The 12895-nt window shown below is 40.7% G+C and overlaps 1 protein-coding gene across 1 annotated transcript in view; it reads right to left on the bottom strand.

Moving 5' to 3' along the window:
• Window positions 1-12895, bottom strand: part of ERICH3 (glutamate rich 3) — a 97567-nt gene that overhangs the window by 26784 nt on the left and 57888 nt on the right. Inside the window, exons 9-10 of the mRNA XM_025478580.3 lie at window positions 8861-9047; window positions 4541-4839 (exon numbers count right to left, since the gene is read on the bottom strand). Coding sequence (XP_025334365.1) covers window positions 4541-4839; window positions 8861-9047 — 486 coding nt within the window. The remainder of the gene's footprint in view (window positions 1-4540; window positions 4840-8860; window positions 9048-12895) is intronic.

Genomic DNA, 12895 nt, shown 5'->3' with positions numbered 1-12895 from the left:
ATTATAATAATGAAAGTTAATTTGGAGACCCAGTGAGGTCATATTTCATATGAAGAATGTTCAAAATATTTGGATATCAAGTTAATGAATAGTGAAGTGGAAAAATTCAATTAATCAAGTCCAAAGGCCCTGAGAAGTAACACTGTGAATAGCACATTCTTTGAGAACCAAATGGACATCAAGAAAAGGCATTATGAGGAATTCTATACCTAGACCAAAAGCCAAATCATATGCATTATTCATCCCAACAGTCAATGAAATAATTATGTTCCAAGGATAAAATATTCTTAAAAAATAGAACATTCCTGTCACAGCCACTAATTTGCTGCATTCCCTACAGAGGTGCAACAAATCTGTAGCAGAAAAAGGAAATTGTCACATCAGATAAACTCCAGCTGTCCCTTGTGGTTATAATTTTTCACCTTTCATATTTAATTGTTCCCCTTTTCCTCCACCAAAACCTAAAAATCTTGAAATGACAACATGCCAAGGATAGAGAGCAAAAGGATTTCATGCAGAACCAATTAAGCAAATAAACAATTATCTTTAAAATAAAAAATTACAGGGAAAATAAGACTTTTCCAATTTTGTGTGTTTTAGTTATTAGATATTCTGGCTTCCTTTCCAGTGGTGGGGGCCTCTCAGGTAATTACTTGAGAGCTATCCATCCAGCTGCAATGAAAGAAACTTAATTTAGAAATGCATGCCCTGTGCATATGAAGAAAGCTCTGTTAATTCAGAGATTGTATGAGGGAGATGTAAGGGGGAAAGTGAAATCAGAAACTGTAACGAAGAAAGGCAAACAAAGAATTCATCACAAGAAGGTTTTCGTTAAAGAGATTTAATATGGGGAACATGAAATGTGAATTACTATCTGCAAAACAAAATCACAGATAAGAAAGAAGATGAAAAAGTTTGGTTTGTGTTGTATGAAACAAAAAGGAAATACTAATAAAAGCAAATATTTCGATCCAAATAGTTCATGTCAAAAATAGGATAGTTCCTCACTTGGCCCAGTCAGCTGTCAATCAATGCCCTTTTTGAGAATCTTTAATGTGGAAGGGGGTAAAATTGCAAGATAAGAGACTCTTCAATAACACAAGCCTTGCCATCAAGGAATCTCCAATTTTTTGTGGAGGAAATAAGATGCAAGTACACAAGAGATACTGTGCTTATCATAGTTTTAATACATGATCCTCAGTAATGCTAGTTTCATCACTATTGGGCTTGATTGCTATAGATTTTTATATAGGACTCATGATGAATTATGTGAAATAGTGTCAAGTGAGTGGGATGGAATAAAAAGAAAGGCAGAAAGTCACTTGGAGATTGTGGAAGACTTCCTAAAAGGAAGAGTTTAGGTTAGCCACAGAACACACGTGCATAGCCCACCCCCCCCACACACACACACCCATAAACACATGCATCTATCACTTTACAGATATTTGCTACTGGTCACAGGATAAGCAGGTGCCAAACAGAACATGAGGGAATTGCTATAATTCCATCAATAGTGTCACATAGTGGTGACATATGAGGGTTTTAGAGGCAGCCCATCACGTTTCCAAGTCCAAGGGAAAACATTTGTTAGCTCTGTGACCTTAGACAATTTGCTCGATGTCTTTATAGTTCAGTTTCTTCATCCGTGACACAGTAGTTCCTGCCTCACAAAGCAGCGGTGAGTATGAACACAATAATCCCTGGAGCACGCTTAGTACCGTGTCGTGGATGGTATGTGTCTAAGAATTATTAGGGATTAGTAGTAAATCGGAGGTGGAAGGAGTTGGCCATCGACCAGGAGAAATACACTCTAATGGAGGTACCTGATTAAAAGTGGAGAAGTACAAGTGTCCGCAATGAGGACACGATTACAGTTATGTTCTCGAAGCAGAGCATAAAATTGAAGGAACATGTAGTGAACCATAAGAACAGTTAGTTCCCACATCCCATTGTGCAGGAGCTTCTGTGTTTTCTCTCCACGTATGAGATTCAAGGCTGCCCTGGCTGTGCTCTACCCACCACTGTCATCACATCTAAGTGTCATCCCTCCGTTAACCACGGGCGCTCAATTAGCATGAGAGCTCAGAGCCACCTCCTTTGTGTTCCCTACTCGTGTTCTCAAAATGAATGAATTGGCAGCCTGCTTTCTGGATTCCTTTTCATAATTTCTTCTGTTTCTCCCATCTCATCTTCCTCCTTCCAGAGAATTTAATTAGCTTGTTGTTTACCATCCCCATTAACGAGGAAGTGAGTCAACACGGGGTCAACATCAATCCAGCTGCAACCCTCTCCCACTGACTTCCACTCAAGTTTCCTGCTGCCCTTACCATCAATGGATGCTCTGCAGAGAGCCGAAGCCTTGCTGCTGCTGTTTCTTCTTCTTCTTCTCTCTCTCTCTCTCTCTCTTTTTTTTTAAGGACAAATCCATTAACTAGCCAACACAGAAGAAAGCTTTTGGGAAAAGCTATACTATACGCATAAAGTACACTACTCATAGCACTGGCTTTGTTGGTGCAAGAAAAAAAAAAAGAAAAATACAAAAGCTTCTCCTAAACGTGGCTTTAGTAAAGCTACACATCCTGAAGTTAACACACATAAGAACACATCCAATTTGTTGATCTCTGTGCTATTGCTATTGCCATAGATAGTTTTAAATTCTTGGTCTAAGGTAATAAAGACCGGAAGGGATCACAAAGAGAGAGAAACAGGGTCAAAGGGTCACAAGTGAAATCTTTTTTTAAGAGGATCCCATTCTCTCAGTGATAAAGTCCAGTGCTATAAGAGCTCTGTAATTTTTCTCTTGGATTTCGGAAACCCTTGGGCAGCAGCAAGATGAGATGAGGAGGGACCTGGGGTATGCCCCTTTCTTGGGGCCAGTTTTTTCACAGGTCACCCCAGCCCACAGCTTCTCTAATCCCTACACCGTATCCTTGCTGTAAGAGGGACAGGAAGGCAGCTCCGCCTTTCTGACTTTGGACATACCCCCCACAAACAGGCAACATCAAGGGTATCTTGTACAGAGTGAGAGGTTGTAGAGTGTAGGAAAGTCTGGGTCTCAGAATTAGACAAGCCTGGGTACTGGAGGGGGGCTGAGTATGCCGGCCCCGAATACACCACGGTGGCATGAGGATTATTTCGAGCTGAAGGCAACTGAGCAGTAGAAGATACAAGATGAGCTCTCTGCTCTCCCCTATTTTCCTGAAAGCAGGCCATGAACTTGTGAAGGTGTCTCCCCTGCCCTCTCTACCAGGGTGGACAGAAGTTAGCCACAGGGGATAACTCTACACACTCACCAGCCCAGAAAAAACACCATCGGAACAAGCATAACGAGCCTCACTGAAATGAGCCCTCCTCCAGCGGGAGTTTCACCAGAGACCCGCCTTCTCCGAATGTGCTGCCCTGGAAGCTCAGAGCTTTTCCTTTGTCTTACCACTTTCCTACAAATGTGTTGTTCTTTGGTTAAGAGACCGCATAAGCCCAAGTTCTAACCATCCCCTTGAGTTACTCAGCGCTCCTGCTGTGAATGCATGATGCACATGCTAACGCGGTTGTTTTCCCCCCATTTTAATCTCTTTTGTCAGTCTCATTTACAAGACCAGCCAAGGAACCTAAAGAGGCCCAGGAAAACGTTTCCCTCTCCCACACTGGGAATCCTACTTCTGCCCCTTCCTATCTGGATGTCTGAGCCCCAGTTTCCTATCCCGTATGATGCACGGAGTATAACATCTACCACAGTGAATGTTATGGGTGAAATGAAATAGTGTGTGGGGGGCACCTGGTTGGCTCAGTCCGTTGAGCATCTGACTCTTGGTTTTGGCTCAGGTCACGATCTCAGGGTGGTGGGATCGAACCCCACGTGGGGCTTTCATTATTGTTATTATCACTATATATGAGTATGTATGTGTGTGGAGACTGACAGGAAGGGAGGAAGGAAGGAAGGAAGGAAGGAAGGAAGGAAGGAAGGAAGGAAGGAAGGAAGGGAGGGAGGGAGGGAGGGAGGGAGGGAGGGAGGGAGGGAGGGAGGGAGGGAGGGAGGGAGGGAGGGAACAGGAAAGGAGAAAAGAATAACAAGGAAGGCAGACAGGCTCCAGGACCCCGCACTACGTCCACTGTTTTCAGCTGTGGAATACTCATTGCTATATAAGCACATTGTGCCTACCTGATGCCAAAGCATCAATTTCACCAAAGTGAATACATTCAAATACTTAAAAAAAAAAATTCTATTTAATCAAGCTGGTCTCTTCTGCAGAAGCAACTAGAGTTTCTGGCTCCCACAGACGTAAACTCCTCTTTCCCTCCTGCCCCTCCAAGCACCTGCACGTCTTCCGAGTTAGGCCTGCCCTCCTCTGAGGCAGGGGACACAGGCCTCCTCACGAAATAGTGGAAGAGGGCGGTCAGGGACTCCTCCCCTGTGACAGAGCTGCCTGAAGCCCCAAACCGGGTGACTTCCAGTAGATGTTGCCCATGTTGATAAGGGCATTTCAAAGACCGAAGCAAAACCACACCAGCAACAACCAAAGGACTCCGTGTTATCCATTACCGTATTTAAATATATTTTCCTGGGCATCTTCCCAAACATCTTGTCCTGGTTTTCCGTCAAGTTCCATTTCTTCTACAGCTGTTCTCACGTCTCTGATCGTTGGTTTTTCTTCTTGAGCTGAAAAAATGACTGAAGCCGTTTTGTTCCCCTCCACCTCTTTCCTTCTCGGTATCATGTACCCTCTCTCCTTCCTCAGTTTCCCCTCACCCTTCTTCAGTTCTTCTCTTTTCTCAATACTCATTTCTTTCCTAGGTTTTGGTGAAGTTGTATTTTTGTCAAGGCCCATGGCAATAATGCACCTATGAAAAATATAAACATAAGGTGCTTGTTAACCTTTATATATAACACAGTAGAACCTCAAAGCTTTTTAAATTACTTCTTATTCCAGTAAGGAACGTTATAAGAAATATTTTTATTATAATACATAGAGTTAATTAGAAAAAACTCTTTTCTCATTCATACCAAAACCTTATAAATGAACACAATTATTAACAATTTTAGGGATCCCTGGGTGGCGCAGCGGTTTGGCGCCTGCCTTTGGCCCAGGGCGCGATCCTGGAGACCCGGGATCAAATCCCACGTCGGGCTCCCGGTGCATGGAGCCTGCTTCTCCCTCTGCCTGTGTCTCTGCCTCTCTCTCTCTCTCTCTCTCTCTCTCTGTATGACTATCATAAATAAATAAAAAAATAATTAAAAAAAAACAATTTTACCCACAATAATAAATAAGAAAACAACAACTAAGAACGGTTGTCTCAAACTAAAACTTGCACCTTCAAAGCATGTTTTTGGCCTTATTACAGATTCCAATAAACATATCATTCAAGCCCTTAAATGAGAATTATGTGATAAAAGAACATTCAGGTATATAAACAGGGAAGCCGAGATCAAAATAATCAGAAGACGAGAGATGCCACTGAGTCTTTGATAATTTGTTATTCCAACAACACAACAACAGAAGACTTATATACAAGGTTGACTCTAAATAAACATGATTGATTTTTTAAGAAACATATACAGTCAAATGTTGTTGTGCCCTTTAAATAAACACCTCGGGAACCTGCACGCGTATTTTAATAGAACTGTCATCATTGTTTTTAGAATGGCCTTTTGAAGCCTGTACAACAATCTTCTGGTGACTTTTCCTGGCAATAAGCTTTTGTTCTTTGGAGATGGCAATAATTTGTAGAGGTCATAAAGTCATTCAAAGTCAAATCTGGTGAAACAAGCAGATGATCCAAATGTATCAAGACGTGAAAAAATATTTTAAAAATCAGTTGGAACAAAAATAACATGAATAAATTCTTCTATAGCTTTTTTTCCCTATCTCTGAATATTGAAATAAGAGTTCCAATTATGATAATACAGACATTAGTAAAAATATGATTATGATAATAGTAAGATTATTGAGCATTCCCTCTGTGCCAAGCTCTTCGCTGGCTACTCTATATACATTATCTTACAGGATTCATTACCCTACCCAGGACGAGAAATTAAGAGCTATCATCACAGCTTGACAAATGAAGAAACTGAGGCTGACAGGCCTCCATGACTCGCCCAAGTTCACCAGGCAGGTCAGGGAGGGAGCTGGATCCTGGCTCAGGAATGCTAGACTCCATCACCTCACAATGAGGTACAAAGATATTGTTAGATGACAGGTGTAGCCCTCCTAGACGGACACCCCCACAGACAGACGTGACAGGGAAAGTGCTCACACTCTTCACCAGAAACTAACACAATATGGAGCAGTTTGCACCAACGCTTAGAGACAACACTCGACCTGAGAAAGGTGCCTGGCAGTTGTCAGCGTCCACCAGCCTCCTCTTCTAGAACTACCTGTGTCCCTTCCCTACAGGTCACAGGACTTAGTGGGAAATTGAATCAATAGAGCACACAGGTGAAGACGGATCCAAATGCAGTCAAGACATGTCAGTCCAGGAAGAAGAGAAATAATATGTAAAGTTTGAAAACCGCCTCAGCGTGAATCAGATTCAATGGCAATTTTTCAAACTATAGATTTCAGTGAATTTCAGCCATCCTCAGTCTAGAAATAGCATAGGAATCAATTCTCCCAGCTTATGAGAACTTAGTTATATCACTTATCTTTTCAGTATGTCCCCATAAAATAAAGCTAAAAGGATTTGCACTCAACGTAACTATCAGGCTGTAAAAAATGAGATAATAAGAATACACTTACCTCCCCCATATTAAGAATGATAAATGTTTCTTGCCTGTAATGATGATGTACTTAGCACACTGCTTTCCTTGGAATAAAGGTGTCATGAATCTTCACAGAATATGATTACTGGTATTGCCTTCTATTCAAGCTGCTCTTAGCTTATCAATGGCAACACCAAATCCAACGATCTGGGGCTTCTGATATGCTGTTACTTTGAGTTTATGTTGTGACTGTGGAGAGGCTTTGATGCCTCCCTACTGCATGCACAGACTTTTTATGGCCCATCTGCTTAAGGGAATTGGACGAACAAAGTGAGCAACATCTGTGCTCTCCTCGTCACTGACTACCTATTTGACTTCTGAGTATAATTTGAGGTGTTGATTCTGATTGCTAAGGCTTAACGCAGTCTGTGTTCTACTTGGTGAGGCAACTCTTTCTCCTTCCAACTGAAAAATAACTACCTTGTCTCTTCAGTTTCCACGACTGAGGGATGGGTACAACCGGGGACCCTCCATACTTAGAAGTGACCACTGTTGAGTCTTTCTTGTCTTCCAAAGACCTTAAACAGGTAGTTCCTAATAATTTTTAAGACTAGAACTCCTGCTTGCTATTTTAAATAATTCCCTCCTCATAACGAAAGTTCCAGAGCCAGTATTTTGTGAATTAATTGATTGCTTTTTTAACAGATCAGGGCATTAATGGGCACCCCTTAAAATAATTAAATGTATTATTGTGGATGTGACCCCCTCTAAAACGGTTATATAATATTATAAGTGAATTATATTATATTTTATAAATATTTACTTTATATTTATATTATATAAATAAAATCTTTGAAAAAGAATAACAGGCCTAACAGGCTTTATTCTTTAATATGACAACTGCTTTGTTATTGTTATTTGAAAAGATCAAATAAAGAAGCCAGAGGGAATCGAGTGAAATCAGATAAAGAAAACTGTACATAGATTAATAAGTGTTAAATAGGAAAGGAGATGTCATCAATTAGATTTTACTACTGATTACTAAATCTCCACAGAAAGTGTTTACAACCAAACATTTACAGTGTGGATTTATAGAGCAACTCAAAGAATGCAATGTGTTTGTGCATGCGTGACTGTATATAGGCTCATTAGCTTTCTTGGGAGTCAAACAGAAATGTCTAAAATTACTTGCCCACAAATATGGAGAAAGCATATTTGAGTTAGAACAGGAAAGCAGCCTCTGGTGGGTCCTAAGTACACCTGGGCACTCCTCCTATATTCTAGACCATTCATTCACTGTCCATTCACTTGCTGGATGACTCTTTCACACCTTTTCTCTCCCCTAAAACCTCCAATCCCTTCTTCCGTAAGCCTTAACTTCAGCTGATAAATTCTTTTTTGACTGAAAATACAGAAAGCATCAGCGGAGAACTTCCAGTTGATCCCAACACATCCATCTGACACGTATTAATTGGTTTACTTGTTATTTTCCTTTCCCCCATTAGAATGGGCTCCACGAAGGCAGGAACTTTGGTTGGTTGACTCCTATTTTCTAGCTTAGGCATTTATCAATTCTCCGTGAGTACTTTCAGGAAAAAAAAATTAAAGAAAGCTTGCAAGCAAGTGTCCTAATTTCAAACAGAATGGCCAGTATGAAAGCTGATAAATAACACTCAAAATTGACCCTTTATCATGCATTTCATTATGCCTGAGATTAAAACTAGGGGCATGAGAATGATAACTGGGCCACATCGTAGTGCAAACATGACCTGCAATGCACAACCATATAAGGCAGATGCTTGGCACATGCTTTGGGACTCCCCAAACCAGTTCCTAAAAAGAATGAGACTAAAACACCCCCTCTCCTTTACTTCAGAAACAGAACTGAAAGGAGTATGAGGAAAGGGGGAGAGAAGGAAGCAGAATTTGGCATAGCACTAGCTTTTATCCCCATTATATCCTATATCTGGAAATCGAATTTATATCTAATAATATCAAACACAACACACTGGGTTATAAGAAGTAACCTTTTCCGTAGACATTTCAGGCTCATCTACACTGATAGCTCTGTTAACAAACTGTGCTGAGACATGCATCAGTAGAAGCAGAAAAAGAAAAACATAGCAAAAGTTGCCCTCTACCAAAGGACATTTGTTTCCATACTTGTAGCAAGGAGATGATCTTTCCACGCACACAAACCCAAAGTAGCCTCGTTTGCCTCCAAGTCTGGAACCTTTTCGATGCTTATATTCACAGCAGGAGCTTAACCTGTTCACTTGCATCCCATTCAGGAAAAAGGTGAGACTGAAGGGGAAACCATGGTGCCTTTTGGAAATAAACTGAAAGGTCTCTGGAATTAGAAAAGTAAATATATCAGTGAAAGCGAATCTCTTTGGACTAATAGGTTCAAAATCATATTTTTTCTATTAGATTAAGTATAATACTATGCTCTAGATCAGCTTTTTAACTTGAGGACAATTTTAATCATAAAACACACACTAATACTTTTGTTTATAATAAACATTCCAAAGCATTTTAAAATTCTGATTTGAAATAAAATAATAATATTATATGAGCTCTTACTGTGGCCAGCCATTATGCCCTACAATCTTGGTGTGTTATTTCTTAACAACCACACGAAGTGAGACTATTATCATCACTAGTTTCTATATGCAGAAATTAAAGTGTAGGGGAACTCAGTAATTTACCCAAGATCATACAATAAGTAGGAGAGTTTGTGTTGTAGTCCAAATCTCTCTCTAGGGTCTATCTTACTATTCATGTACTGATAAATTATATGACAAAAGCCTACTGTGAGCTCAGGAATGTTTTAAAATAAATTTGTATTTTTTGCTATGACTTCAAACAGCCTAACACATATATGGGTGAGGAAGAACTATCCCATCTCAAATCCATTCTCAAATCTGCCTGGATTTGGTTCCTCTTTTGGTTCCCCCAGCCACCTAAAAGTCTCACCAATAAATTAAGAAACACTATTTATAATTCATAAGTTATAATCATTCCAGGTCTTTATAATGCTCTTTGAAAAGGTCTTACCCTAGAGATCCCAAATTCTAGATCTAAGGAAACTCTATTCTACAGAACAACTCAGAAACCTGCTTTTCGTGACACTTGTAATGTTACTTCCTACAAAAGACATCTCCCTGGACTCTTCGTTTTCACTGATGATGGAGTGGATAATTTCATCTCTCTGCTATGTACACCTTTCTTGTGGTTGCTGTTATTACCACAGTTTAAAAATATGGCTATACCAGTGCCTCTCAAACTTCAGTTTGTGTCAGGATTCCCTGAAAGGCCAACACAAATTGCTGGGCTTCACTCCAGAGTTTCTAATTCAGTAGGGCCCAAGAATTTGCATTTCTATTAAGTTGCCAGGTGATGCTTGAGCTTCTGGTCCAGGGAGCACATTTTGAGAACCCTGTTACAGATGCCTGCTGCCTTGCATATTTGTGAAATCCGTGAGAACTGGAACTGTTTTACTTATCTTTGTTTCCCCAGGACAATGGCATAGGAAGCCCCCAATAAATAATTAAGAAATTATTATTTTAACCTGTTTCATAGTCACCTAGAATCTGCCCTTAAAAACTATCTAACTCAGTTGCAACTTATACTAAAGAACAGAATTACACAATTCCATCATTTATACCTTAGTATTTGTGACATAAAATCAAGCATACAAGGGAAGAGAAAATTGAAAAGTTAGCATCTGGGGAAACTAAGATACAACAGATTTAAAAATCTGCTTGCCTTAATGATATATGGACTCCTAAGTATTGACTTAGGAGTTTGCTTTCTTTTCAGAAACTTGAACAGGACATTTATGTCATAGGATCTATTCTGCTGCAACATCACACCCTATAACTATCCAAGGTCCTGGCCTGGGAAGAGGGGACAGACAGGGAAACGCTGAAAACCTGCACAGGAGGTGAGCTTCTAGGTGTGACTGCCCTTCCATCATGTACCCATATGGCCAGAGAGCATAGCCACCATTATTCCACTTTTTTCTCTTTCTTTTAGATTTCCTGAACAAGAATTAACAGCCTCTGCTTTTAACCCCTTGTTATTTCTTTTTTAATTTTATGTTTTAAAATTTAGTGACATTTTCCAACCCTGATTTAATGGTGTGTGCATGGAATAATGGAAAGAATACAGACCGGAAGTTAGAAGACTTGGGTCCCTGTCCTAGTTCTTCACTTATAAGTTGAGTGTCCTTGGTAGGTCATTGAACTACTGCATTTCAGAATTCTCATCTATAAAATGAGGATGGCCGTGGAAGTGGGTGAAGGAATTAGGTTGAGGGAGCGATCTGGTCTAGCCACTTCACAGAGTGGCTAGCCTTAAAGATTACATAATGTACAATGTTAGAAGGCATTCTATGCTATTTGCAAAACATAGTTATTCATTGTTGACTGGCAGTGGCTCACACTGTTTTAGGCACTAAAGAGGAACTAAAACACTGAAAAAAAAAAAAAAAAAACAAACAAATACGGTCTCCTGCTTCAAGAAGTTGTCATTTAGCAGGAGAGATAAAAATAATATGCCAGATTTCTGGAGTGAGGTCACCAAATCCTCTCCCCTTAAAATTTCGTCTCTAAAAATGGACCAAAGACTTAAAACAAACTGAGCAGCAGTTACTCATCAAAAATTACTGAACTTTTTATACAAACAGAGGGAATCTGAGGCAATCTTGCCTGGGGCTCTTCCCACTCCCTCCCCCCAGCCACCATCTCATCACCAGAATTCTAACAGGGTAGGGCAGGCCATAAATGACCAGCAGCTTCCCAGTCAGTGGGGGCTGACTTCATTTGGAACAGGAAAACAAAAACAACAAAAATCTTGCCCAGTGGCATTACCAGTAATAAGTAGCAGCAATCCTAGAGGCAGGCTAACATGGAAGGTCAGAGATTCTGCTTGCTGAGACTGTAGTTCTAATTAGGGCAAGCAGTAGGCTAGTGGACTAGCCAGAAATTTAACAGGGAGACACAGGCCAAAATGCAATTATAGACACATTCGATAAGCGCTCAACACACCCTTGGCTAATGGGAAAGGGCACGGATTGGAGTAGGCCCGACATATCCACACATCCCTGGCCAACCAGGAGCTTGCACCCACGAACAAAGAAAACACAAGAAAGTCTGGTGGAAAATAAAAGTTCAAGCCGACCTGAAAATTGTCTGAACTTTGAATCTACTCCTGAACCCATTACAGTGGGTTGAATGTTGCCCTCTAAGAATCCAGGACCACTGGGCAGCCCTGGGTGGCTAAGCAGTTTAGCACTGCCTTCAGCGCAGGGCGTGATCCTGGAGACCCAGGATCGAGTCCCACGTCGGGGTCCCTGCATGGAGACTGCTTCTCCCTCTGCCTGTGTCTCTGCCTCTTTCTCTGTCTCTGTGTCTCTCATGAATAAATAAATAAAATCTTAAAAAAAAAAAAAAAGAATCCATGACCACCCAGAATTTCAGAAGGCGACCTTATTTGGAAATAGGGTCTCTGCAGATATAAGTAGTGAAGGATGGAGATGAAGTCATCCTGGATTTGTCCTGTCAAACGAATTTAATGACTGACATCCTTATAAGAGGAGGACAGGACACACACAGAGACACAAGAGAAGAATGACCTGTGAGGATAGAGGACACAGAGATGGGAGTGATGGGTATAAGCCAGGGATTGCCAAGGATTGCTGGGAATCACCAGAAGTTGATAGCGGCAAAGGAAGATGCTTCCGTTGAGCTATTAGATGGAGCATGGCCTTGCTAATACCTGATTTTAGATGTCTGGCCTCCACAGCTGTGGGAGCATTAAATTTCTGTTGTCTTAGGCCACCAGTTCTGGGGATTTGTTACATTCGCTCCAGGAAACTAATATACCCACAAGCAGATCCACAGACACAAGGTAGAGGCTGTACTTTATTGAAAGCCTTTTGACTTTGCACTGGTTCAAAGTCTTTGAATACAACCTGTGACAAATCACCAGATAATCAATAAACTGTGAAAACACAGAGACAACCCTAGGAGGCCAGTCTTCCAAATAAAAACAGATAAAATCTGAGTAGAGACATTATGCTGGCTGTCTATCGGGGAGAGGGGGCATGGATTTCACGGATTTCAGAGACGTTACCAAACGAACATAACAAAAATATTGAGAACAATAACCTTCAAGAGGGGAAAGTCAGAATCT

The sequence above is a fragment of the Canis lupus genome, chromosome 6 (genome assembly GCF_003254725.2).
Source record: "Canis lupus dingo isolate Sandy chromosome 6, ASM325472v2, whole genome shotgun sequence".
NCBI classification, from domain to species: domain Eukaryota; kingdom Metazoa; phylum Chordata; class Mammalia; order Carnivora; family Canidae; genus Canis; species Canis lupus.
The sequence above is the reverse complement of the archived record's forward strand: the minus strand, read 5'-3'. Positions and strand labels throughout refer to the sequence as shown.